Genomic DNA, 26,543 nt, shown 5'->3' on the forward strand with positions numbered 1-26,543 from the left:
CATGGAGTTCCATAGTATGGGTCCCGTTAGGGATAATGCTCTCTCTCTTACCTGTGTTAGTCTTGCTGTCTTGACTGATGGAATAGTCAGAAGTGCTTTGTTGGCTGATCTTAGGTTTCTGTTGGGGATGTGTACGCGAAGGGCTGTGTTCAGCCAGTCTGCGTTTTCGTTGTGTATTAACTTGTGTATGGTGCATAGTGTCTTGTACTGTATTCGTTGTTCAATCGGAAGCCAGTGCAACTCAGCCAGTGTTTCCGTAATGTGATCTCTCCATAATGTGATTCCGTAATGTGTTACAATTAGAACCTTCATCCCAGATCAAAATAGCTGCGGAGGGCTCCGTCTCACCGCATAGGTGGACCCTGTTGGTTGCAAAGACTGGCACAGCCTCCAAAGTGGTCACCCACGACCATGGCAGAAGGATTTGTATTACTTCTTCTTCTCTTTGCCAATAACGAGAGCTAGCTGGTTCCACGCCTAATGTGGACAGAGTATAAGAGTCAGACTCCGACAGGAGAGCCAAACCAAGTCCAGGCTGCTCTCTCGCCCCCCAGAACAGGTCAGGAACTGACTCACCCCATGTCTCTCCTGGGTCTCCAAACTTCTCGATATGTACGGAGAGGTGCTCTGGGTCACAACACTTCTCCAGCTTCTTAAGGGTAGTAACTGCTGCTCCCTGCAGGTTACCCCCATGTTTCTGTTAAGGGCAGTAACTGCCGCTCCGTGCAGGTTACCCCCATGTTTCTGTTAAGGGTAGTAACTGCCGCTCCGTGCAGGTTACCCCCATGTTTCTGTTAAGGGTAGTAACTGCCGCTCCGTGCAGGTTACCCCCATGTTTCTGTTAAGGGTAGTAACTGCCGCTCCGTGCAGGTTACCCCCATGTTTCTGTTAAGGGTAGTAACTGCCGCTCCGTGCAGGTTACCCCCATGTTTCTGTTAAGGGTAGTAACTGCCGCTCCGTGCAGGTTACCCCCGTGTTTCTCTTAAGGGTAGTAACTGCCGCTCCATGCAAGTTACCCCCGTGTTTCTCTTAAGGGTAGTAACTGCCACTCCCTGCAAGTTACCCCCATGTTTCTCTTAAGGGTAGTAACTGCCGCTCCATGCAAGATACCCCCATGTTTCTGTTAAGGGAAGTAACTGCCGCTCCGTGCAGGTTACCCCCATGTTTCTCTTAAGGGCAGTAACTGCCGCTCCATGCAGGTTACCCTCATGTTTCTGTTAAGGATAGTAACTGCCACTCCATGCAAGTTACCCTCATGTTTCTCTTAAGGGTAGTGACTGCCGCTCCGTGCATTTATCCCCAAGCCTTATGATAACCCATAAAACATTTACTGGTAGCAACATTTTTACTGGGTGAGGAGCTTTCTTGAAAATTCAGAGAGTACTGATGTGTTTTGCTTTTGGACTTTGCCATAGAAACAGTCCTGTGCTTATTCCCTTATATCTGCATATCAGTACCCCAGACCATAAACGTCAGGGCCTGTGTTGGTTGTTGTCTGAATCCAATTCCTCCTCTTCCTCCCACCCCCTCACACACCTTCTGCGCTCACACCTGCCGCTGTGACTCTGTCAGATGTCGGTGGCACATTTTATTTCTGCTGACTCTGCCGGCAGTTTCCACGCGTAAATGCTATTTCTGGCCCTGGGTATCGGGTTATCATTGCAGGGAAAAGCAGTGCACTCACGTGAGACAAAACATATTCATGACCGCACCGCTCCTAGCTCTCCTCAGCAAGTGTTAAATCTTCAGAGAAATGTCTTTTTCCTTCCGTTCCACGTTGATCTTTCTTGTTACCCCCAGGCACAGGTCATGGCCACAGGTACTGGAGTTAAATCCCTGTAACTTCAAATTACTAATTAACAGAGTCTGCGGTTTGCTCCATTTTGCTGATGGTTGTGCCTGCCCGGGTACTCTGACTGCTGTATCTCGTACAGTGCTGCCGGACTATCCCAGAGGGATCACCATCTAAGGCCTGAATTCATCGTTCTGCATGAGCCGCAGCCAGAGACGGGGGCGATAGCGTGCACCCGGGCACATCACAGTGCTGCCGGACTATCCCAGAGGGATCACCATCTAAGGCCTGAATTCATCGTTCTGCATGAGCCGCAGCCAGAGACGGGGGCGATAGCGTGCACCCGGGCACATCACAGTGCTGCGTTTTCTCTCGCCGTGGTCGCAGCCGCGGCGCACACTTACCCCTCCCCCCCCTTCCTCCGCGCCAATGGGAAAGGTGTTTCCAGCGCTGCCGCCGGCGACGACGTCTAAAACCGGAATGAAAATGTTTCTAACCCTGCACAAACCCCGCCCCTTCCCCCTCATTTAAAGGCTAACGTCGCGATGCGGCCGTTATTGCCTGCGTTGGCGCGCGCATGTTATAAAAGGTGATGTCTGTCTGCACAAGCGCGGCCGGATTTTAACATCCGTGCACACGGGTGCGGGGGCGAGGGATTTTCAAAAGTGCACGCGGCGACGCGATCGGGCTTTGCCCAGTTCCCTCCCAGTCCGCTCCAATTAAGGTGCAGACTGGGAGGGAACTTTCCTTTAGCCCTACCTACCCTTCCTCCCTTTTCCCCTCTCCTCCCCGTCCCCTAAACTTACCCGACCTATTCCTTTTTTTTTATTATTTTCATATTTACTACTCCCCGGGAGCAGAAGCAAATTCCTGCTCGCTGGTCGGCTGCCGGCGCGCGCTTCCCCCTGACAGCCCGCCCCCAGCCCCTCCCCGCCCAGGCCATGCCCCCAGGCCCGCCCCCTTTTGCAGGGCCCAGCACTTCTGTGCATAAGAGGGGTTACGCGCGTGGCTTAGGCCCGTTCTAAAATGCGCGCAGCGTGCGCAAGGACTGGCCACACGTGTTAACTCCAAGTTTTATGCCCGCGGCCCTTTTAAAATCGGGCCTTATGTTTCTTCACCTTCGTCACGCTGAAATTTCAGTTCAATAAGCAGCAAAGAGCAATTTTAAAGTGAGATATTTTGGGCTGAGACTCAGCTTTGTAGACCCCCAAGAGTCCTTCTCGTGAAGCTTAGGCCCAAGTCAGGGGGCAGCATTTCTGGCAGATGCCTGACTGTGATCTGTGCATGCGCAGCAGACAGTTTCCTCTGTGTTTACTTGTTGAGAGAAAGTATAAGAAAGCTAGCCAGCTCCCATCCCATGCCTGCCCCTGCCATGCATCACAATTCTCGGAAAGCCAAAATCCTCAACAAAACACGAAAAAAAACAGCACTCTCATGTGCATGATCAAAGTTTATGAAAAAGTTAGAATTTGACCTGAAAAAAATAATTGAAAAAATTATATATACAGTATATAAATATATGAAATTTGTGATAAATCTGCAGGGAGAGCAGGGAGTCAGAGATGATTGGCGGTTGTGCTTGGAAATTAAAATCCAAGGTTCTCCAAAAATCACATCTCGAGCACTGTGAATGATAAACCTCCCCACCTAAAAAGTTAGTCTAGCTGTGTTTTCCTACGGTTATACGTATTGCCTATAATCTGGCAGATCTATTTTTAAAAAAAAGCATTAACTACTTCACTGAAGTTGCAGCAAAGGAACGAAATACCTGAAAAATCACGAAATGTGTGATAAATCTGTCACTCTCAGCCGCATTCATGCCTGACATGCGCCCCGTTAGCAGCAGGGGTGATCATTTATCTCGGGAGGGTAACTGAGCATGGTGGTGCCATCTAACGCTTTTCTCACCGGTTTTAAATGTATCTCTGCACCTAAGGACCGTGCACGCTCTCACACTGTAACCAGCTGGAGGAATGCTAAGTACCTCTCACACCCTTTCTAGTAACACAGTAATGATGGCAGAAAAGGACCAGCCAGTCTGCCCAGCAAGCTTCTGAAGGTGGTAACTGCCGCTCCGTGCAGGTTACCCCCGAGCCTGATGGTAGCCAGAAGAATTGCAGCTGGCAACGTTTTTCACGGGGTGATGAGCTTTCTTGAAGATTCAGACATTGTTACTCGACGTGCGTTGCTTATGGACTTGGCTGTTGCTGTTTCCCCTTAGGTCTGCGTATCAGTACCCAGAGGTCAGGCCCGCTTGGTTGTTGTCTGTAACTTATTCCCCCTTTCCTCTGCCGCTGAAGTGGGGAACAATGCTGCAGCTGCATGAGAATCATCAAGGCATGTTAATGTTAAGGGCAGTGATCTCCATGCCGTCTGCTAAGGGTAGTAACTGCCGCTCCGTGCAGGTTACCCCCCTGCATGCTTTTCCGCATTCCCATCCTCTGGCCTTTAGGGATCCACAGTGTCTATCCCATGCCCCTTTGAAATCTTTCACTGTTTTTGTCTTCACCACCTCCTCCGGAAGGGCATTCCAGGCATCCACCCCCCTCTCCAGGAAGAAATATTTCCCGACGTTGGTTCTGAGTTTCACTTCATGACCCCTGGTTCTAATGTTGTCTTTCAAATGTTAAGATTTAGAGTAGTTGCATCATTAAAGCTTTTCCAGTATCTGAAGGTCTGAATCCTATCTCCCCTGCACCTCCTCTCCTCCAGGCTGTACATATTCAGATCCTTCAGCCTCTCCTCATACGTTTTCTGACACAGACCCCACACCCTTCTCTGGACCACCTCCATCCTGTCTCTGTCCCTTTTGAGATTCGGTCTCCAGAACTGAGCACAGTACTCCAGGTGAGGCCTCACCAAGGACCTGTACAAGGGGATCATCACTTCCTTTTTTCTTCCTGGTTATTCCTCTCTCTATGCAGCCCCGCACTCTTCTGGCTTTAGCTATCGCCTTGTCACATTGCTTCACCATCTTCAGAGCGCCAAACTATCACCCTAAGGTCCCTCTCCTGCTCCGTGCACAGCAGTCTTTCACCCCCCAACTTTCCACCTCGGCCACCTCAGAGGTGAAACGTTTCTCTAATTCTGGTGTTTGAAGAAAGGGAAGAATGAAAATGTCCTCCTTTTCTTGGGTGGCGCAGTGAGCAGGATTTGAGCTCCTGGATGATGTGTTTGCTTTCTGCTATTTCCTAGCCCCTTGTGCCCTCATCCAGTTCCTGCCAGGCTGTAACCGTGCCAGCTTGGGCTCTCATCCCAGAACATTTCACAAGCTGAACAGGGTTTGGCTTTGTTACAACTGTCGCTGCCCGACGTCTCCACTCCACCCTCCTTACCTCTCTGGCGACTCCTCCCACGGTTGACGGACATTTGGCTGCCGCGGTGTCTGCCTGCCGTCCTCTCCGGCGTCCCCTGTCCAGCTTGGGCACTGCCTCCCGCCATGTTGTCCAGTTGCCTTAGGGCGTGCGCGCCACACAGCCCTGCTTCAAATACTTTCTTTGGTGCAAACCTCAGGGGCGTCCCCCTGTGATGACGTCACGCATCCCGGATACAAAAAGCCTACACTACTGCTAGCTAATCGAGTTAGCAAGGTGAACTCCTTACGGATGGGATTCGCTCTCCGTACCTAGCTACTCTGCCTCTCCTTAATTGGACTTACTCTATCGGGGTACCCGCTCCTCGGGGGCCTCTCTCTCTTCTCTTTCAGGTCGCTGTCTGGAACCGGTACTCGCTCCTCGAGGACCCATGTTCCCCGAACTCGCTGCCTGGACTCCACTTCTGCCTGGAAGACACCGCTGCCTACACCATCAGTGAGTTACCATCTCTATCTCTCAGAGCTGTTCCCTGGGCCTGCCTCTATTCCTGCTCCTGTGATTCCTACCGAGAGAAACCGCTGTGCGAGTACTCAACCAACGAGGCTCTGATCCTGAACCCTGCATATACTCCATTGTACTCACTATCTCAGTTTCTCTTCACTACAGCACAGCCATTGAGGGATCACTGTTCCAGTGTCCTGAGGGACTACAAGCCCAGCCGGGCTTCATCTCTGCTCACTACTGCCACCTCTGGTGGCTCCTCAATACTGTTAATAAAAGATCCATCTGTATTGTGTGTCCTAAGCTGAGCCTGACCTGTGGCCCCTCACAGGACTTCCCCCCATGGGTATCGTCAGCAGCCACAGTGTCCAAGGGTCCGCCCAAAATCTTACCAACAATAACAGACTTGGCCAGCTCTTGGGTCAGAAACCTTCCAGAACACCCCATGTTGCAGGAATTGGTGCATTATTACCGCTCAACTAGTATTAAAACAGTACTCGAGTACTATGCTGCGGAGTGTTCTGACTTCAGATGAGTAACCAAGGCAACGGCCAGGCCAGAAACCTTTTCAAAAGAGCCCATGGCCGTGGTCTAGCCCAGGTCGTTCAATCTGGCCTGACCCAGCTCACCACAGACAAAATCAGATTTCTGAGAGAGAAATCTCTGCCCATTTCTATTGTGTATATCTCCTGATAATTTGGCCGTATGGCATTTTGGATAAAAGGATTATGCAAATGAATAATAAAAAAGCAGTAACTGCTGCTCCGTGCAGGTTACTCCCATGTTTCTCTTAAGGGTAGTAACTGCCGCTCCGTGCAGGTTACTCCCATGTTTCTCTTAAGGGTAGTAACTGCCGCTCCGTGCAGGTTACCCCCATGTTTCTGTTAAGGGTAGTAACTGCCGCTCAGTGCAGGTTACCCCCATGTTTCTGTTAAGGGTAGTAACTGCTGCTCCGTGCAGGTTACCCCCATGTTTCTGTTAAGGGTAGTAACTGCCGCTCAGTGCAGGTTACCCCCATGTTTCTGTTAAGGGTAGTAACTGCCGCTCCGTGCAGGTTACTCCCATGTTTCTCTTAAGGGTAGTAACTGCCGCTCCGTGCAGGTTACCCCCATGTTTCTGTTAAGGGCAGTAACTGCCGCTCCATGCAGGTTAGCCCCATGTTTCTGTTAAGGGCAGTAACTGCCGCTCCCTGCAGGTTACCCCCATGTTTCTGTTAAGGGTAGTAACTGCCGCTCCGTGCAGGTTACCCCCATGTTTCTGTTAAGGGCAGTAACTGCCGCTCCCTGCAGGTTACTCCCATGTTTCTGTTAGGGGTAGTAACTGCCGCTCCGTGCAGGTTACCCCCATGTTTCTGTTAAGGGTAGTAACTGCCACTCTGTGCAGGTTACCCCCATGTTTCTGATAAGAGCAGTAACTGCTGCTCCGTGCAGGTTACCCCCATGTTTCTGTTAAGGGTAGTAACTGCCGCTCCGTGCGGGTTACCCCCATGTTTCTGTTAAGGGTAGTAACTGCCGTTCCGTGCAGGTTACCCCCATGTTTCTGTTAAGGGCAGTAACTGCCGCTCCGTGCGGGTTACCCCCATGTTTCTGTTAAGGGTAGTAACTGCCGCTCCTTGCAGGTTACTCCCATGTTAGGGGTAGTAACTGCCGCTCCGTGCAGGTTACTCCGATGTTTCTGTTAAGGGTAGTAACTGCCGCCCCATGCAGGTTACCCCCATGTTTCTGGTAAGGGCAGTAACTGCCGCTCCGTGCAGGTAACCCCATGTTTCTGTTAAGGGCAGTAACTGCCACTCCGTGCAGATTACCCCCATGTTTCTGTTAAGAGCAGTAACTGCCGCTCCGTGCAGGTAACCCCATGTTTCTGTTAAGAGCAGTAACTGCCGCTCCGTGCAGGTTACCCCCATGTTTCTGTTAAGGGTAGTAACTGCCGCTCCGTGCAGATTACCCCCATGTTTCTGTTAAGGGTAGTAACTGCCGCTCCGTGCAGGTTACCCCCATGTTTCTGTTAAGGATAGTAACTGCCGCTCCGTGCAGGTTACCCCCATGTTTCTGTTAAGGGTAGTAACTGCCGCTCCGTGCAGGTTACCTCCATGTTTCTGTTAAGGGTAGTAACTGCCGCTCCGTGCAGGTTACCCCCATGTTTCTGTTAAGGATCTAACAAGCTCACCTATAGAGGTGACACGCTCCAGATCAGGGTGCTGTGTGGAAGTATTGGTGCAGCACATGTTCCTGGATGCTGATGGTGCTTTGGTTGAAAGGGCGTGGATGACAAATGGAGACTGCATATTTCAGAATTAAATCATTTTAGCAGTACATTAGTTTAGCCATCTGGATGTCATGAATTCGGAAGCAAGGAAGCTACTTTTCGTAGTCTTTTAGATTGATCCAGTTCTTAGGACTATTTTATCCTGATAAAAAACTTTCCAACTCAGAGGTTAATCTAAGCATGGGTAGGAAATACTAAATGCAGTGTGATCTTATTTGGATGAAAGATGCTGAGTGTGTTCACGTGCAGTTAATCCACGTGTAGCTAAATAGATAAACTGAAATTTTCTGATTAAAACATTCATAGAAAGACTATAGGGCCCATCTGCATTTACTGCTCAGGTTTATAGTCTCTACTCCTACTAATCCACTCTCTCTACCACCACCATCCTCTCTGTAAAGAAATATTTCCTCAGATTACTCCTGAGTGCTCCCCCTTCCACCCTCTCCCTCCTACTAATCCACTCTCTCTACCACCACCACCCTCTCTGTCTAAAGAAATATTTCCTCAGATTACTCCCGAGTGCTTCCCCTTCCACCCTCTCCCTCCTACTAATCCACTCTCTCTCTCCACCACCACCACCCTCTCTGTAAAGAAATATTTCCTCAGATTACTCCCGAGTGCTCCCCCTTCCACCCTCTCCCTCCTACTAATCCACTCTCTCTCTCCACCACCACCACCCTCTCTGTAAAGAAATATTTCCTCAGATTACTCCTGAGTGCTTCCCCTTCCACCCTCTCCCTCCTACTAATCCTCACTCTCTCCCCGCCACCCTCTCTGTAAAGAAATATTTCCTCAGATTACTCCTGAGTGCTCCCCCTTCCACCCTCTCCCTCCTACTAATCCTCACTCTCTCTCCACCACCTCCCCCTCTCTGTAAAGAAATATTTCCTCAGATTACTCCCGAGTGCTTCCCCTTCCACCCTCTCCCTCCTACTAATCCACTCTCTCTCTCCACCACCACCACCCTCTCTGTAAAGAAATATTTCCTCAGATTACTCCCGAGTGCTCCCCCTTCCACCCTCTCCCTCTTACTAATCCACTCTCTCTCTCCACCACCACCACCCTCTCTGTAAAGAAATATTTCCTCAGATTACTCCTGAGTGCTTCCCCTTCCACCCTCTCCCTCCTACTAATCCTCACTCTCTCCCCGCCACCCTCTCTGTAAAGAAATATTTCCTCAGATTACTCCTGAGTGCTCCCCCTTCCACCCTCTCCCTCCTACTAATCCTCACTCTCCCTCCTCCACCACCACCACCCTCTCTGTAAAGAAATATTTCCTCAGATTACTCCTGAGTGCGCCCCCTTCCACCCTCTCCCTCCTACTAATCCTCACTCTCTCTCCACCACCACCACCACCCTCTGTAAAGAAATATTTCCTCAGATTACTCCTGAGTGCTCCCCCTTCCACCCTCTCCCTCCTACTAATCCACTCTCTCTCTCCACCACCACCACCCCCTCTCTCTAAAGAAATATTTCCTCAGATTACTCCCGAGTGCACCCCCTTCCACCCTCTCCCTCCTACTAATCCACTCTCTCTCTCCACCACCACCACCACCCCCTCTCTCTAAAGAAATATTTCCTCAGATTACTCCTTCCACCCTTATCTAATGACCCTTCCCGCTAGAGCCTCCTGTGAATGGACACTGTGAGATATTTGAATGTCTATCATATCTCCCCTATCTCGCCTCTCCTCCAGGATGAACAAGTTTAGATCTTTACAAATTTTCACAGCCTTTAATACAAATAGAACTGGGTTTTAACTGTGAACTAAAATAGGCCTGGGCTCAGCTCAATATTAAAATGCACATGGGACCCAGGTTCATGTTTACTTTTACACAAATTGTACAGAAGCGTTCCAGGGGGTGGGATTGGGATTTACACATGCACGTTTTGATTTTAAAAGGTATAGACATAGATTGCAGTGCATCGCACAAGTCACCTTTGTAAGTGCAGGTATAATTTTGTAATTCAAGGAATGTAATGGGTGCTCAAACTCACCCAATTACTGAAGCATTTTCAAAGCAAAATTATGTTTCTGATGAACACCACTGACCAATTCAGTGGCCACTTCTGTGGACCAAAAGATGCTTGGATGGACAGGGAGAGGACTAGCCAGGAGGCTATTATCTTATCTTTCTGAAGTGCACTCTCCAGCATTGTACACAGCATTGCCATGATTGGGGGATGCCTGATCCCCCAATCATGGCCTATTGGGGGATCAGGCATCCCCCGGTGGCCCAATCGCTCCAGTCACATGGTCTGCTGTGCGTGGCCATGACAAAGCCGCGCTCAGCAGACCAAGTGTTGTTTCCTGGGCCGGCCCGACATCGTGAATCCGCCACTGATTGTACACAGTACTCCAAAGGAGTTTTCACCAGGGACCTATGACCTCTGTGTAAGTCTCATCTGGAATACTGTGTACAATTCAGGAGACCGAACCTTCAGGAGGATACAAACAATGGAATAGAATAGCCTGCTGGCCGTTCCTCTCCCTAAGCACCCAAGTGTCCTACTGGCTTTTGCCATCACGTTACCTACCTGTTTGGCCATCTTAAGATCATCAGATACGATCACCCCACATCCTCCTCCTGTACTTTGGTGCTTCCTTGAGTTTGTGCAATCCAAATGCAAGCTGCCCGACTCTCTCTTTTCCACTAGATCCCTCCTCATGCTTTCCACACTGTCCAGGGGATCTATTCAGTTGCACATTTTGGTATCATCCACAAAAAGGCCAACCTTACCCGAGAGCCCTTTCACAATATTGCTTACAATCATTTTGAACATAACTGGACAGAGGGCCAATCCCTGAGGTGCACCCCTGGCGCCCCTGCTTTTCCTCGGAATGAACTCCATTTATCACTGCTCTTTGTCACCATTCACTCAACCAGTCTCTAAGCTAGGCTGTCTCGTTAGGGACCATACTTTGCACACTCAGGTTGTTTATAAGTTGCCTGTATGGAACTGTGTCAAAGGCCTTGCTGAAATCCAAGTACCCTACATCTAACGCTCTCCTCTGATCTAATACTCTTGTCACCCAAAGAAACTGATTAGATTAGTCTGACAAGAACTACCTCTGGTGCAACCATGATCCATTGGATCCTCTAATCCAATGGATTCCAGAAACTGTTTTAGCAACGATTCCATTAATTTACTCACCACTGACATCAGATTAATTGGCCTGTGTTTTCCAGCCTCCTTATCTGCCTTCCAGTCCTTTGGAATCACTCCTGTCTCTAAAGAAGCATTGAAAGGGTCAGTGTGGATACTGTGCAGTGCTCGCTTCCCACCAGCAGGGGCCCTCAGTGGGCCAAGTTCCTTGCTGTTCAGTGTTCCAAGCTCTATGACTTGGAGGTCCTGCTGGCAGCCATGTTTCTAGCACTGCCACAGGATATAAGCCTGCTTCTCCACAAGCACAGTGGTTCAGGTTGGAGGTCCTTGCCTTCCGTGTGCAAACTTGTGATATCCTAGTCTTAGTTTGAGCTCTTGCCTTGTTCCTGTTTTGTGTGTTTGTGACTAGTGGTTGCTGTCTTTTTGCTCTTGTTTGTATCTGTCTTTGCCCAAGTTTTATTTGCTTGTTCTTGATCCTAGTTGTGTGGCCTTCTGGTCTTACTGTGACTGTTTGTCTGGCCTTCTTGTTTTCTGTTTGTCTGTGGGCACACTTTTCTTCCTGTTTCCTGCAGCCAGCTCTGCCTCAGTGGATGTTTTTCTGTATCTGCCCCTGCTGTGCATGTCCTGTTTAGTCCTGCTGTCCACCAGAACCTGATGGCTCAACCCAAGGAGGAGATGGCTGGTCCAAAGCAGAAGACCCTGATGTCTAGCCAGTTCTCTATTTTGGGTCCAGCCTATTCCTGATCTGGGGATTAGCAAACACCAGCTGTAGCTGTCACAGTCAGGCAGCGTTGCTGCCAGAACCTCCCTAAATTCCCTTAATACTCTCAGATGTATTCCTTCCAGTATCATTGCTTTATCTACTTTTATTTCTGTTAGCTCCTTTTGAACACACTCTTCAGACAATTGATTGAGGTCTGCCTCACTTCCATGCCTATTTGTGGCAGTTTTCTGTGGTCCTACTCCAAGTCTTTCCTCAGTGAACACTGACCAGAACTATTTGTAAAGCTATTCTGCTGTTTCCTCATCAACCTCTACTATTTCCCCCACCCTCAGCCCCACCTCCCATCAAATTTCAGTCTTATTGTCCCGTTTTTGGATTCTGACAATGTTACCCAGAAATGAATGTCAATAAATGAGTTGCAGGTGAGATATTTTTATTGGACTAACTCCATTCATTTGTAACTCACATTCACAACTCTTGATGAATGGGGTGCAGCTTTGGAAAACCAATCACAGATGCATTAAGGTAATTACAGTAAAAGGGTCTCACTTACAACTAATTTGTTGGCCTTCATTTCTATGCATCCAAGTGGACCAGCATAAGAATCACAAAATCTTCCTCTAGAAAATATTACACGATAGAAAATAGGTTAATGGTTAAGTGTTATCCTCATGTCTACAATTATCAAACATGAATTGCTCAGGAACTCAGATTATTTTTCTGTAACATATAGTGCCGGTCGCTTTCTGGGATCCTTGCTCTGTAGCATTCTGTAGGCTGACTCACCATCTCACCACAACTCCACCAAATTCAGTACACCCTCCACCATTTGGCCAAGATGCCTACAATTGGCTCTCATCGTTAAGTGACCATCACCGTAAGGAGAACTTATGCATCTCTTGATCTACCCAAGTCATCACTTTAATCGCTTAACAGCTAATTTGAGATTTTTGTTTTCAAAGCATTTAAATTTGTAATTTTGAAGAGTAAACAAAACAAAAGAGTAATCTTTTATAGAGTAGGTGACTGGGCAAGGGTTAGAAGGACAGGGGAAGAAGGGGGAAGGTATCAGGGACAGAGAAGGAGAAGAACATTTGTAAAAAGGGAAGAAGAGAAAACTTCCTCCAAACAAAATATCATTATGAAGGTAGAAAGGCTAAGGCTCCCCATGTGTGGAACATGAATGTGGCCAGGCCTATAGGCTATGTACATCAGGAAACACCAAATAGGATACACATCGCCTTTTCCAGTGAATACAGCTAAAATGTGTGATATCACATGAATGAACCCCATCAGCGCTAACTAAACAGCAAGACTATAGAAGCATCTCTGGTTGTTAGCCTCTTGTACAGAACTCCAGACACATGGTTTGTGTGTATGCGGCTTGGAATCCCTCTGCTATTACAATAATAATAATAATAACGAGGCCCTGTCTGTGGAAGGCATGAGCCATCAGCCTATGACTGTCCATTCTATAAAGTTCTGGTAAGGGTCTGGTGAAAGTGCAACCTTAACTAGACCCAAGGACAAAAAAACAGGATGGAAGATGAGAGGTCATGGTGTTGTCCTAAGGGTGGCCAAGCTTCTATGCCTGGCAGCTGGGATGTATCCTTGCAGTTGTAGACAGGAATAATTCATCAATCTGGATAGGGCAGTTGGGTCTTTACCTGCCATTATCTACTATGTATGTAAGCTCATGATCTGCTATGAACACTGTATTTTGGAAATTTGCAGAATATAAGACTCTATAATGAACAATAAACGGGGTCCTATGTTCAAAGAGATGATGTAAAGCCAACTTTCCGTGCCAGCTTTGGTTTCTTGTTTTCAGGTGCTCAATCAGTAACAAGTTATTTTCTAACAACTCTTTTCCTTGCAGGTTCAGACCACCACCATGTGCATCTCTGTCAGTCTCAGCGGTTTTGTGGTTCTGGGCTGTTTGTTTGCCCCGAAAGTGCACATCATTCTGTTCCAGCCCCAGAAGAATGTGGTCACTCACAGGCTGCAGCTGAACAGGTTCAGTGTTAGTGGCCCAGGGACCACTTTCTCCCAGGGTAAGTAGAGGATCCATGAAACGGAGCCAAATGTACCTTAGTGCAGTTATAACACCTGAGCAGTGTGAGATGTGGCCATGGATGACCTCCTGCTCCCACTGTCTTTGGAGGCAGCTTCTTGGAAGAGGAAGCCAGAACAGATCATCAGGTTTGGGTTAGACTAGCTCCTACTATAATACTGGTATCCTTGTAGAAGATGTTCTCCCTCATGCCTCGTTCTTCAGATCAGATCAGACACTATGTTGGCAGAGCATCTTCTGTTTCTGGACCCCTGCCTTGAGTGCATAGACCTGAGAATCTAATGTAGACCACCTTCCCTGGTTTTGCAAGCTCAGAGTTAACCATTTTGATTTTGAGACCTCTTCTATTTTAACTGTTATTATTACTTGCTTTTGTAAAATCAGTTATTGACATTGTTTAATAAGAAATAAAAAGAACAGTGAATGGTGTCATCCAGAAGCAAGGGGAGTCACCCAGGGTCTGTGAGAGAAGAGACTCCATGACACACCGACGAGACCATTCTCGGAGAATTTCTCTTCCCTCGTCAATAATTTTGGCCTCTTTTTCCTTCAGTCACTTTACTTCTACATAGAAATATGGTACAGACACACTTTATTCTTTTTAACACTTGTCCTTTCCTAAAATACTCTTCAGGTCCCCCTTTTTATTTTCTTTTAAGAAGGAGGTAGATTTTGAAAAGAAAACATCTAAGTAAATTAGCCAGATAAGGCTTAAAAAGATATCCAGCTGCATGGCTACGCTGCTGAACATCCCTGAATAAGTGGCTAGTTAGCTGGATAAGTCTTATCTGGCTAACTTTAGACCTGGCTAAGTTAGCCAGATAAGTAGCTCCGCCCCAAAATGCCCATTTCCCGCCCATCACTTAGCTGGATAAATACTTACATGGATACTTGGTGGCCGCTAAACTTGGTGGCCAGACGTTCAGCCACTGCCTCTTCACCAGATAAGTCCTGAATATCCATCTCAAGGACTTTAGTTAGGGAAACGTGCTTTAGAGCAAAAGCTCTCAACCCAGTCCTGGGGGCATATCCATGCATATCAGAGATCTCCACAATCAATAAGCATGAGACACACCTTCATACAATGAGGGTGGTGCATGCAAATCTGTCTCATGCATATTCATTGTGGAGATCCTGAAAACCAGACAGGCTAGGTGTTGTCCCGAGAATCTCTGCTTTACAGTTTAATAGGACAGAGCTATTTATTTATTTATTTAAAAAATGTACAGACAGCACTATCGCCCATTCTAGATATACATAATCAATCATATTCCATAAATCACAGCAATAAAACGTAACTAAAATGGTATAAAATGCTACATATAATAACTTTAAACAGTATATTCTGTTGCCTTATTGAACTACTTCTAAAACTGGGATCTGTGATTATTTGTCATTAATAGAGTCCACAATGTACTCAGCACTGAACAGAGGCTGCAGTCATGCCTAACGACTCAACAGCTGAAATGTAGTTTGCCCTGGAAGAGTGAGACACAAGAAAAGGGGCCATCAGCTGAGAGGAGCCCACTCATTAGAGCTGACAGAGGAGTGTTTACACTTGGACCTTGCAGCCCCACAGATGAGCCGCTCCTCTCGGCCGTTGCAGTCCTGTGTGTACAGGAGCTGCTCCTTTCGAATGTAACTGTCCTGTAGAGGAGCCGCTCTTTTCCAGACTAACCAATCAGCAGTTGGCCCAGTTAGATTCATATTAAACCTCTGGCTCTTCGTGTTTCTTTTGCAGTTCTCTAGGGAAGCTCTGGAAAATAGTAGGACAAAGTTAATATATACCAACTGATACTATTACCCTTCCCTCATCACGGCTCGTTTAATATCTTTTTTTCTGCTGTTAAATACACCACTTGCTCACATAGTAGCATATTCTAATGAAGACTAAAAGCGTACAGTGGTGGCGCTCCCCATTCCCAAATCTGAGCCACTGAATCGTGCTGCCTGCTCACTCTATTTCCTAGACCAGAAAACTTGGGATACCTAACAGTTGCCAACAATTATTTTGCATAGATTATGTTGCTGGGGTTTTTTTTAATTTCTATTACTCCTTCTGTGACTCGTCAGCCACTTGAAAGCAGATTGCATTCAGGTACCAGAAGGACACATAATGGTGTCGTTATGTAGCAGTTGGGCTATAAAGATGACAACGCTAGAGTTTTAAGATGTGAAAAGAGCAAGCCCAGCTCTTTGAGATATTTACAAGCTGCAGAACTGACTGTGAACATTTTGGCTGGGGGGAGGGGAGAGAGAGCCTTTATGCAAATCCCTGAATTATAATTTGTCAGAATTCAGCTTTCTTCCCTCTGGTTTTTGGAAAACCCAAATATACAACAGATTTGCCAGCCATTAAAAATCAAAAACGATGTCAAGTTTCTTTAGCTGAGGCAGAGAGACTGACTTTGTCTTTATGCCAGCATCAGCTACGTGCCATCGTGGCAGTTCCCTGTCTAAACCCAACTGATTCTGCTAGTGGCAGAGACCGATGGCTCTGCAGCCTCCCACGCGTCATCGCTTTCATTAGCGCAGGTTAATCCACTGGAGGAGCCACTCACCTGCTGCCCAGGTGACCTCCAGCGCCAGCAGCAGGACGCGGGCACTGCCGCTCCACATTACTTACAGCCCATTGCTTCTCTTCACAGACCGCAAACGCGCCGATGCCACGGCACTCTGGAGAATCCCCCCACGTGTGGATGTACATAACAAGAGCCAATGACCAAGTCAAGAGCAAGAAAAACACTTGGGCTTACACTTATACGTGCGATGAGAATGGCAGATTTAATGACCAGGGAGTGAGGCTAAGTGACTGGTGGGAAAACTATTTTAAAGAAATGAGATTCGGTCTCCAGAACTGAACGCAGTACTCCAGGTGAGGCCTCACCAAGGACCTGTACAAGGGCATCACCACCTCCTTTTTCTTCCTGGTTATTCCTCTCTCCATGCAGCCCCGCACTCTTCTGGCTTTAGCTATCTCCTTGTCACATTGCTTCAGATCACCAGACACTCTCACCCCAAGTTCCCCCTCCCAGTCTGTACAAATCAGTCTTTCACCCCCCATCACATGCAGCTCTTTTGGATTACTGCACCCCAGATGCTGACTCTGCACTTCTTGGCACTGAATCTCAGCTGCCAAATCTTCAACCACTCTTTCAGCTTTCTTAAATCACTTTTTATTCTCTCCACTCCTTCCGGCGTGTCCACTCTGTTGCAGATCTTTGTATCATCAGCAAATAGACAGACTTTACCTTCTATCCCATCCGCAATGTCGCTCACAAAGATATTGAACAGAACCGGTCCCAACATCAATGCCTGTGGCTCTCTGCTTAACACCGTTCTTCTCTTCTCTTCTTCCATTTACCATCACACGCTGTCTCCTGACAGACAACCCTTTTGTAATCTACGCCACCACCTTGGCGCTCACTCCCAAGCTTCTCATTTTATTCATAAGCCTCCTATGCGGGACCAATCAAAAGCTTTGCTGAAATCCAAGTCGATCACATCGAGCGCTCTTCCTCAATCCAATTCTTTAGTCACCCGATCAAAACAATCAATCAGCTTTGTCTGACAGGAAAGAGAGTGGCTCACACTCAACACGCTCTCTTGCAGTCTCAGAATCTGACGCACACACGTTCGCAGTCTCAGTCACATAGACTTTCTGAAACACACTCAGACACGGATACTCACTCTCGCACTCGCTCAGAAACAGACACACTTTTTCAAAGATTCCGACACATGGGCACACTGTCTCAGACACACACACACACACACACCATACACACACACACGCATGCTTGTACTGCTGGTCCTGGGATCACTTAGCGAGTATCCCCTCCTCTGGCCTGGCTAAGGGCACTCCAGCACCATCCTGTAACTGGCACCCCCCTGCTCAGCCAGCTCATTAGTGACACCATTCTAGTCCAGCCCCTCCTGCTGAGGTTGGCGGTGATTGGAGGTCTCCGTCTACTTGGGGGGGCGAGGAGTAGGAGAAGTGTGCTCAGTTTGAGTTAGGGTGAGGAGCTGATGTTCCCTCTTGCGTTGGGCCTACTACCCCAACTTAGTGAGTTTTTTCGTTCAGAGGGGATTCCTTATCGGAGCACTCTGTGCCTGAGAGGGTCTGCCTCATCTTTTTAAGAGAGATTTTTCTGAGATTTTTGGTGTCTGGAGCACATCTTGAACCCCTATGGTGAAGGCGGTCCCCTGGATCAAGAGGACAAGGGCTAAAGACCTCTGAGCCCTCCGTCTGGGTCAGAGAAGAGGCAAGGTCAGTGAGAGCATCACCCCAGCCTGAGAGGTTTTTGGGACTGCAGAACATTTCCCCTTTTTGTTGGGAGGAGGATTTTGATGCACCCTCCTGACAGGGAAGCTGGACTGGTGGTTTCCTGGGTGCCTCCGACTTCTCCTTCACAGAACTCACCTCTGTTGGAAGTTTGGGAAGAAGGAAGAAGATCAAGAGACCCTGAACAGGATCCTCCACCCTAGGGGGCCAGGACACAGGTGGTGGGCAAGACACAGAACTCTGGACTACGCTAGGAGTTTTCCCCACAATAGGAATTCCCTAACCCACTGGGGCAGTTTATTCACTGAGAAGGAAAGTGATAACCTCCATCCCACAAGCTGAGATAAAGCCTCGAGCCCAGAATCAGCAAGACAGTGTAAATATTCCCATTGTGCAGTTTCAATGGCCATTGATGGAAGTTTTTCAGAGAATCAGACAGTTTTGTTTGAACACCCAGTCTGCATCCAGCCTGTTATCCCAGTTGTAATTACTGAAAGAGAAAGTATAGAGATAGACTCACAGGGAAAAGCACAGAACTGCCTGGGGCAAGAAGAAAGAATCCGCCCCCCCCCCCTGGGATCTGCACTGCGGGGACGCATGCCTGAGAAGACAGCCCCCGAGAATAAGAACATAAGAAATTGCCATACTGGGTCAGACCAAGGGTCCATCAAGCCCAGCATCCTGTTTCCAACAGAGGCCAAACCAGGCCATAAGAACCTGGCAAGTACCCAAACACTAAGTCTATTCCATGTAACCATTGCTAATGGCAGTGGCTATTCTCTAAGTGAACTTAATAGCAGGTAATGGACTTCTCCTCCAAGAACTTATCCAATCCTTTTTAAACACAGCTACACTAACTGCACTAACCACATCCTCTGGCAACAAATTCCAGAGTTTAATTGTGCGTTGAGTAAAAAAGAACTTTCTCCGATTAGTTTTAAATGTGCCCCATGCTAACTTCATGGAGTGTCCCCTAGTCTTTCTACTATCCGAAAGAGTAAATAACCGATTCACATCTACCCGTTCTAGACCTCTCATGATTTTAAACACCTCTATCATATCCCCCCTCAGCCGTCTCTTCTCCAAGCTGAAAACTCCTAACCTCTTTAGTCTTTCCTCATAGGGGAGTTGTTCCATTCCCCTTATCATTTTGGTAGCCCTTCTCTGTACCTTCTCCATCGCAACTATATCTCTTCTGAGATGCGGCGACCAGAATTGTACAGAGTATTCAAGGTGCGGTCTCACCATGGAGCGATACAGAGGCATTATGACATTTTCCGTTTTATTCACCATTCCCTTTCTAATAGTTCCCAACATTCTGTTTCCTTTTTTGACTGCCGCAGCACACTGTACCGACGATTTCAATGTGTTATCCACTATGACACCTAGATCTCTTTCTTGGGTTGTAGCACCTAATATGGAACCCAACATCGTGTAATTATAGCATGGGTTATTTTTCCCTATATGCATCACCTTGCACTTATCCACATTAAATTTCATCTGCTATTTGGATGCCCAATTTTCCAGTCTCACAAGGTCTTCCTGCAATTTATCACAATCTGCTTGTGATTTAACTACTCTGAACAATTTTGTGTCATCTGCAAATTTGATTGTCTCACTCGTCGTATTTCTTTCCAGATCATTTATAAATATATTGAAAAGTAAGGGTCCCAATACAGATCCCTGAGGCACTCCACTGACCACTCCCTTCCACTGAGAAAATTGTCCATTTAATCCTACTCTCTGTTTCCTGTCTTTTAGCCAGTTTGCAATCCATGAAAGGACATCGCCACCTATCCCATGACTTTTTACTTTTCCTAGAAGCCTCTCATGAGGAACTTTGTCAAACGCCTTCTGAAAATCCAAGTATACTACATCTACCGGTTCACCTTTATCCACATGTTTATTAACTCCTTCAAAAAAGTGAAGCAGATTTGTGAGGCAAGACTTGCCCTGGGTAAAGCCATGCTGACTTTGTTCCATTAAACCATGTCTTTCTATATGTTCTGTGATTTTGATGTTTAGAACAATTTCCACTATTTTTCCTGGCACTGAAGTCAGGCTAACCGGTCTGTAGTTTCCCGGATCGCCCCTGGAGCCCTTTTTAAATATTGGGGTTACATTTGCTATCCTCCAGTCTTCAGGTACAATGGATGATTTTAATGATAAGTTACAAATTTTTACTAATAGGTCTGAAATTTCATTTTTTAGTTCCTTCAGAACTCTGGGGTGTATACCATCCGGTCCAGGTGATTTACTACTCTTCAGTTTGTCAATCAGGCCTACCACATCTTCTAGGTTCACCGTGATTTGAATAAATATACATAGCAAATCCCTGCCCTGGTGGCCACTCCTTGCCCAGCCTGCAGCAGCCAGGCACTCACTGACCCCATTCACTGTGTCCACGGTCAGTCGGTCATCCGCTGCCCTTCTCTGAGATCAGCCCAGCTAGCTCACACAGAGACCTGACAAGTAAGGCAGAGAATGGCTCCAGCAGCGCAGAAAGGATGACTGATGCCCCGGCCTTGTCTTCTGCTCCTCTTCTGCTGTCAGGCTGTCATAAGGGGCAGCTCAGGTTTGCTTTTTTTTTCCTGGCTGTGATTTGTTCTCCTTCCAGCTGGGAGTTGGAGAGGGGAGAGAGCAGAGGCTAAACCAGCAGAGCCCGTTCTGAAGAGGGAGGGGGGTAGGACCAGCAAACACGGCACTCGAGCTAGAGGAGGTCTCACCCTCTCTTCTACTTCCCTGCCCCATTCTAGCCAGAGGAGGTCTCACCCTCTCTTCTACTTCCCTGCCCCATTCTAGCCAGAGGAGGTCTCACTCTCTTGTACTCTCCTGCCCCATTCTAGCCAGAGGAGGTCTCACTCTCTTGCACTCTTCTGCCCCATTCTAGCCAGAGGAGGTCTCACTCTCTTGTACTCTCTTGCCTCATTCTAGCCAGAGGAGGACTCACTCTCTTGCACTCTTCTGCCCCATTCTAGCCAGAGGAGGTCTCACTCTCTTGTACTCTCTTGCCCCATTCTAGCCAGAGGAGGTCTCACTCTCTTGTACTCTCCTGCCCCATTCTAGCCAGAGGAGGTCTCACTCTCTTGTACTCTCTTGCCTCATTCTAGCCAGAGGAGGTCTCACTCTCTCTTGTACTCTCCTGCCCCATTCTAGCCAGAGGAGGTCTCACTCTCTCTTGTACTCACCTGCCCCGTTCCAGCCAGAGGAGGTCTCACTCTCTTGTACTCTCCTGCCCCATTCTAGCTACAGGAGATCTCACTCTCTTGTACTCTCCTGCCCCATTCTAGCCAGACGAGGTCTCACTCTCTCTTGTACTGTCCTGCCCCATTCTAGCCAGAGGAGGTCTCACTCTCTCTTGTACTCTCCTGCCCCATTCTAACCAGAGGAGATCTCACTCTCTTGTACTCTCCTGCAGCTCTGTAGCCAGAGGAGGTCTCACTCTCTTGTACTCTCCTGCCCCATTCTAGCTACAGGAGATCTCACTCTCTTGTACTCTCCTGCCCCATTCTAGCCAGAGGAGGTCTCAGTCTCTTGTACTCTCCTGCCCCATTCTAGCTAGAGGAGATCTCACTCTCTTGTACTCTCCTGCCCCATTCTAGCCAGAGGAGGTCTCACTCTCTTGTACTCTCCTACCCCATTCTAGCCAGAGGAGGTCTCACTCTCTTGTACTCTCCTGCCCCATTCTAGCCAGAGGAGGTCTCACTCTCTTGTACTCTCCTGCCCCATTCTAGCCAGAAGAGATCTCACTCTCTTGTACTCTCCTGCAGCTCTGGAGCCAGAGGAGGTCTCACTCTCTATTGTACTGTCCTGCCCCATTCTAGCCAGAGGAGATCTCGCTCTCTCTTGTACTCACCTGCCCCGTTCCAGCCAGAGGAGGTCTCACTCTCTCTTGTACTCTCCTGCCCCATTCTAGCCAGAGGAGATCTCGCTCTCTCTTGTACTCACCTGCCCCGTTCCAGCCAGAGGAGGTCTCATTCTCTATTGTATTCTTCTGCCCCATTCTAGCCAGAGGAGATCTCGCTCTCTCTTGTACTCACCTGCCCCGTTCCAGCCAGAGGAGGTCTCACTCTCTCTTGTACTCTCCTGCCCCATTCTAGCCAGAGGAGGTCTCACTCTTGTACTTTCCTGCCCCATTCTAGCCAGAGGAGGTCTCACTCTCGTACTCTCTCGCCTCATTCTAGCCAGAGGAGGACTCACTCCCTTGCACTCTCCTGCCCCATTCTAGCCAGAGGGGGTCTCACTCTCTTGTACTCTCTCGCCTCATTCTAGCCAGAGGAGGACTCACTCTCTTGCACTCTCCTGCCCCATTCTAGCCAGAGGAGGTCTCACTCTCTTGTACTCTCCTGCCCCATTCTAGCCAGAGGAGGACTCACTCTCTTGCACTCTCCTGCCCCATTCAAGCCAGAGGAGGTCTCACTCTCTTGTACTCTCTCGCCTCATTCTAGCCAGAAGAGGACTCACTCTCTTGCACTCTCCTGCCCCATTCTAGCCAGAGGAGATGTCACTCTCTTGTACTCTCTTGCCTCATTCTAGCCAGAGGAGGACTCACTCTCTTGCACTCTCCTGCCCCATTCTAGCCAGAGGAGGTCTCACTCTCTTGCACTCACTTGCCTCATTCTAGCCAGAGGAGGTCTCACTCTCTTGTACTCTCCTGCTCCCTTCCAGCCAGAGATCTGACTCTCTATTGTACTCTCCTGCCCCATTCTAGCCAGAGGAGGTCTCACTCTCTCTTGTACTCTCCTGCCCCTTTCCAGCCAGAGGAGGTCTCACTCTCTCTTGTACTCTCCTGCTCCCTTCCAGCCAGAGATCTCACTCTCTATTGTACTCTCCTGCCCCATTCTAGCCAGAGGAGGTCTCACTCTCTCTTGTACTCTCCTGCCCCCTTCCAGCCACTCTCTCTATTATACTTTCACTCCCCATTCTAGCCAGAGGAGGTCTCACTCTCTTGCACTCTCCTGCCCCATTCTAGCCAGAGGAGGTCTCACTCTCTTGCACTCTCCTGCCCCATTCTAGCCAGAGGAGGTCTCACTCTCTTGCACTCTCCTGCCCCATTCTAGCCAGAGGAGGTCTCGCTCTCTCTTGTACTCACCTGCCCCGTCCCAGCCAGAGGAGGTCTCACTCTCTTGTACTCTCTTGCCTCATTCTAGCCAGATGAGGTCTCACTCTCTTGCACTCTCTTGCCTCATTCTAGCCAGAGGTCTCACTCTCTTGTACTCTTTTGCCCCATTCTAGCCAGAGGAGGTCTCACTCTCTTGTACTCTCTTGCCTCATTCTAGCCAGAGGAGGTCTCACTCTCTTGTACTCTCTTGCCCCATTCTAGCCAGAGGAGGTCTCACTCTCTTGTACTCTCTTGCCCCATTCTCTTAATATGCATTCAGCGTCTCAGTGCAGCTATCATCCTTCTTTCTGCTTTCTTCCATTAGCAGTGAACATTTTTTAATTTAGCTTTTTTTAACAAGTTTGGAAAACAGCTTCACATTGACTTTCAGACTACAAAATGACCTCTTTCTGCACATCACGGAATTCATTTACAACGAGTTTGAAACCAGATTCAAGCGCATCAAGGCAGCGTTAGCTGAAGGCCGTGCTGTAGTTCTGGTGGCGCTAAGCTTGTCCTCGCGGATGGGGTCCCAAACCCAGTGCATACACAGATGTTCACAGCTGCTTTCAGCATCCTTGGGGCATACGGCAGTGTCTCTGCTGTCAGTGCCAAAGCTCTGGGCTGCACTAAGGTGTATGTTTAATATTCATTGGCTCTTAGGGCTTGGGCACTGTCTAGATCTAACACGTATGTCATCTCCTATGGATTCTGTCAGACAAAAAGCTCTAATTTTACCCGCAGACATATATGCCAGCCCCCCCACCAACAATAATCAGGCACCATAACCAATAACATATTTTATTCTACAATTTGCCAACGCTACAGTCCTGAGATTATTGCTGATAGAGACAGCAGGTAATACCACTTATTTATTTAAAGATAACAGCCTGGCCAGCTGTGTTGCTTTGTACTATGAATATTACCACCATACTTACATAAATGCAAGCACACAAAGCAGAACTGTGATAAAATGCAGTAACGTTATTATCAAAACCACTGTTTTACAACCTAAAACGTAGATCTAGAAACCTAGAAAGGTGCAGTGACAAAGTATAAAATGTATACACTTATCAGGATGGATTAGCCAGATTAATCCTTCTGCTGCTTCCTTCCAAGAGTTCTGGGCGAGGGCAATGAATCAGTAATATTTATAGGATTTCTGCCCCATGCAGTCCTCTGTTTTCTGGTTTTTCCCCATCCTCGGGTCCTCCTTGGTTCTCACATGAACAGTAAATGTTCTTCCTTGTGAGAGATCAGAATTAACATAAGAACAGCCATACTGGCTCAAATCCAATAGCCTGTTTGCTACAGGGCCAGCCCTGGCAGGATCCCACATAATGAATAGATTTCATGCTGCAAATTTCATCACCTCACTTTTTCCCATTTCTGGCTCATTTATAAATATATTAAAAGCACCAGTCCCTGTACAGATCCCTGAGGCACTCCACTGTTCACCTCTCTCCACTGAGAAAACTGACCATTAAGTCCTACTCTCTGTTTCCTATCTTTTAACCATTTCACAAATAGGATATTGCTTCCTATCCCATGGCTTTTTAATTTTCTCAGGAGTCTCTTAGAGACCTTTTGAAAATCCAGATACACTATATACACCAGCTCACAATTTTCTGCATGTTTCTTAACCCCTTGAACAAAAATGAAGCAGATTTGTGAGGCAAGATTTCCCTTGGGTAAGTCCATACTGACTGTATCCCATTAAACCATGTTTTTCTACATGTTCTGTAATTTTGTTCTTTAGAATAGTTTCTATTAATTTTCCAGCCACTAACATCAGGCACACTGGTCTATTGTTTCCTTGATCACCCCTGGAAACTTTAAGATTGGCGTTATATTGGCCACCCTGAAATTTTCAGGAAAAATAGAAGATTTTAATGAGAGTGTACATCATGGTGCTTGCAGCAAGATAAGAGGATACATGCCTTGATCTTAGCACTCAGGGCCAATCATTTTAGCATGCTTTATCTGCTAAAACGATTGGCCCTGAGAACAAGACCATACCAATCTGCTTGCTGTATTATTTCATGGTTACATGCAGGCAGTGGGATAGAGTGATATCAGGTTTCTAAACCAATGCAAAAAGCACTAAGGAATGAAAAGCTTCCAGGGCACGGAATTCGAGTTGGAATTAACTTCTCGGGACCTACAGGGTGTTGCGACTGTCGCTGCCCGATGTCTTCACTTCGCCCTCTGTGGCGACTCCCTCCAGGTCTGAGGGACGGCTGGCTACCGCGGCGTCTCGCTGCCGTCTCTCTCCGGCGTCCCCGGACCGGCTCGATGCTGCAGATCCGCCATGTTGCCTGAAGCCTAGGGCGCATGCATGCGCTCTGAGTGAAGTACCAGCAAGGGCCCGAACCTCAGGGGCGTCCCCCTGAAATGACGTCATCCGCTTCCGATATTTAAAGGTCTCTGATATCACTAACAAACTAGTTAGCAAGGATTCGTTCTAAGCTACGCTGCCTCCTCGGACTTACCAGAGGTACCCGCTCCTCGGGGGCCTCGCTCTCGCTTTATTTTTCAGGTTACAGACAGGAACCGGTACTCGCTCCTCGATGGCTTCCAGGCATAAGAGAATCTGCTGATTCTCTTATGCCTGGAAGCCATCTCTGTCTACATCATTGTGAGTTACCATTGCTCTCTCAGAGCTTTCCCTGGAACCAGGTACTCGCTCCTTGAGGGCCTACCCTTTCCAGCTCCTGACCTCCCTGAGACCAATATGTGAGTGTTGTCATCTAAGTCTGTTCTTGAACTCTGCATACCCTGCCTATTCACTGTCTATAGTTTCTCAACAGCTCAGCCATCCAGGGATCGCTGTTCCAGTACCTGAGGGACTTCAGCCCTGCGGGCACTTCAGCTCACTACTGCCACCTCTGGTGGTTCCATATACTGTCTAATAACAGAACTAGTGTGTGTCTGTCTCCATACTCTAAGCCTAGCCGGTGGTCCCTCTCGGGATCTTTCCCCGGGGTCGTGGTCATCTGCCACTGGCCCAAGCATCCACCCACTACTATCTCCAGCAGTCTATAACAACAGATTGCTACTCCGCCTATGGAACACATCAGATTGCTCCTATCTGATTGCTCCTCCCATCAGCATAGCGGATTATGACAGATTGCTAACTCCATGGATCCGGCTTGACTCCAGGACCCGGCTAACTCTATGGATCTGACTTGACTGCATTGACCCGGCCTATCTCTATCGATCCAGCACATCTCTCTGCCTTGCAGGCCATACCGGGCCTGGCCCTGCGCATCTCAGAGCAGCAAGATGCCTTGGAGAAACTTACTGCAGCATTTCATCAGCTACACACACAGAAGGTTCAAGGCACAGTTTCCAACCATGAAGGTCAGTTACAGGAGGT

General features: G+C 48.0%; 1 protein-coding gene across 2 annotated transcripts in view; it reads left to right on the top strand.

Annotated features, from left to right (window-relative positions):
• GRM3 (glutamate metabotropic receptor 3) overlaps positions 1-26,543 on the top strand; it is a 118,426-nt gene that overhangs the window by 84,900 nt on the left and 6,983 nt on the right. Inside the window, exon 4 of one of the 2 annotated variants that reach the window (XM_029617068.1) lies at positions 13,587-13,761. In XM_029617068.1, the coding sequence (XP_029472928.1) occupies positions 13,587-13,761 (175 nt within the window). Of the gene's footprint in view, positions 1-13,586; positions 13,762-26,543 lie in introns of those variants that run through there. The other variant, XM_029617069.1, reaches the window with a different exon arrangement.

The sequence above is a fragment of the Rhinatrema bivittatum genome, chromosome 9, assembly GCF_901001135.1.
Source record: "Rhinatrema bivittatum chromosome 9, aRhiBiv1.1, whole genome shotgun sequence".
Taxonomy (NCBI): domain Eukaryota; kingdom Metazoa; phylum Chordata; class Amphibia; order Gymnophiona; family Rhinatrematidae; genus Rhinatrema; species Rhinatrema bivittatum.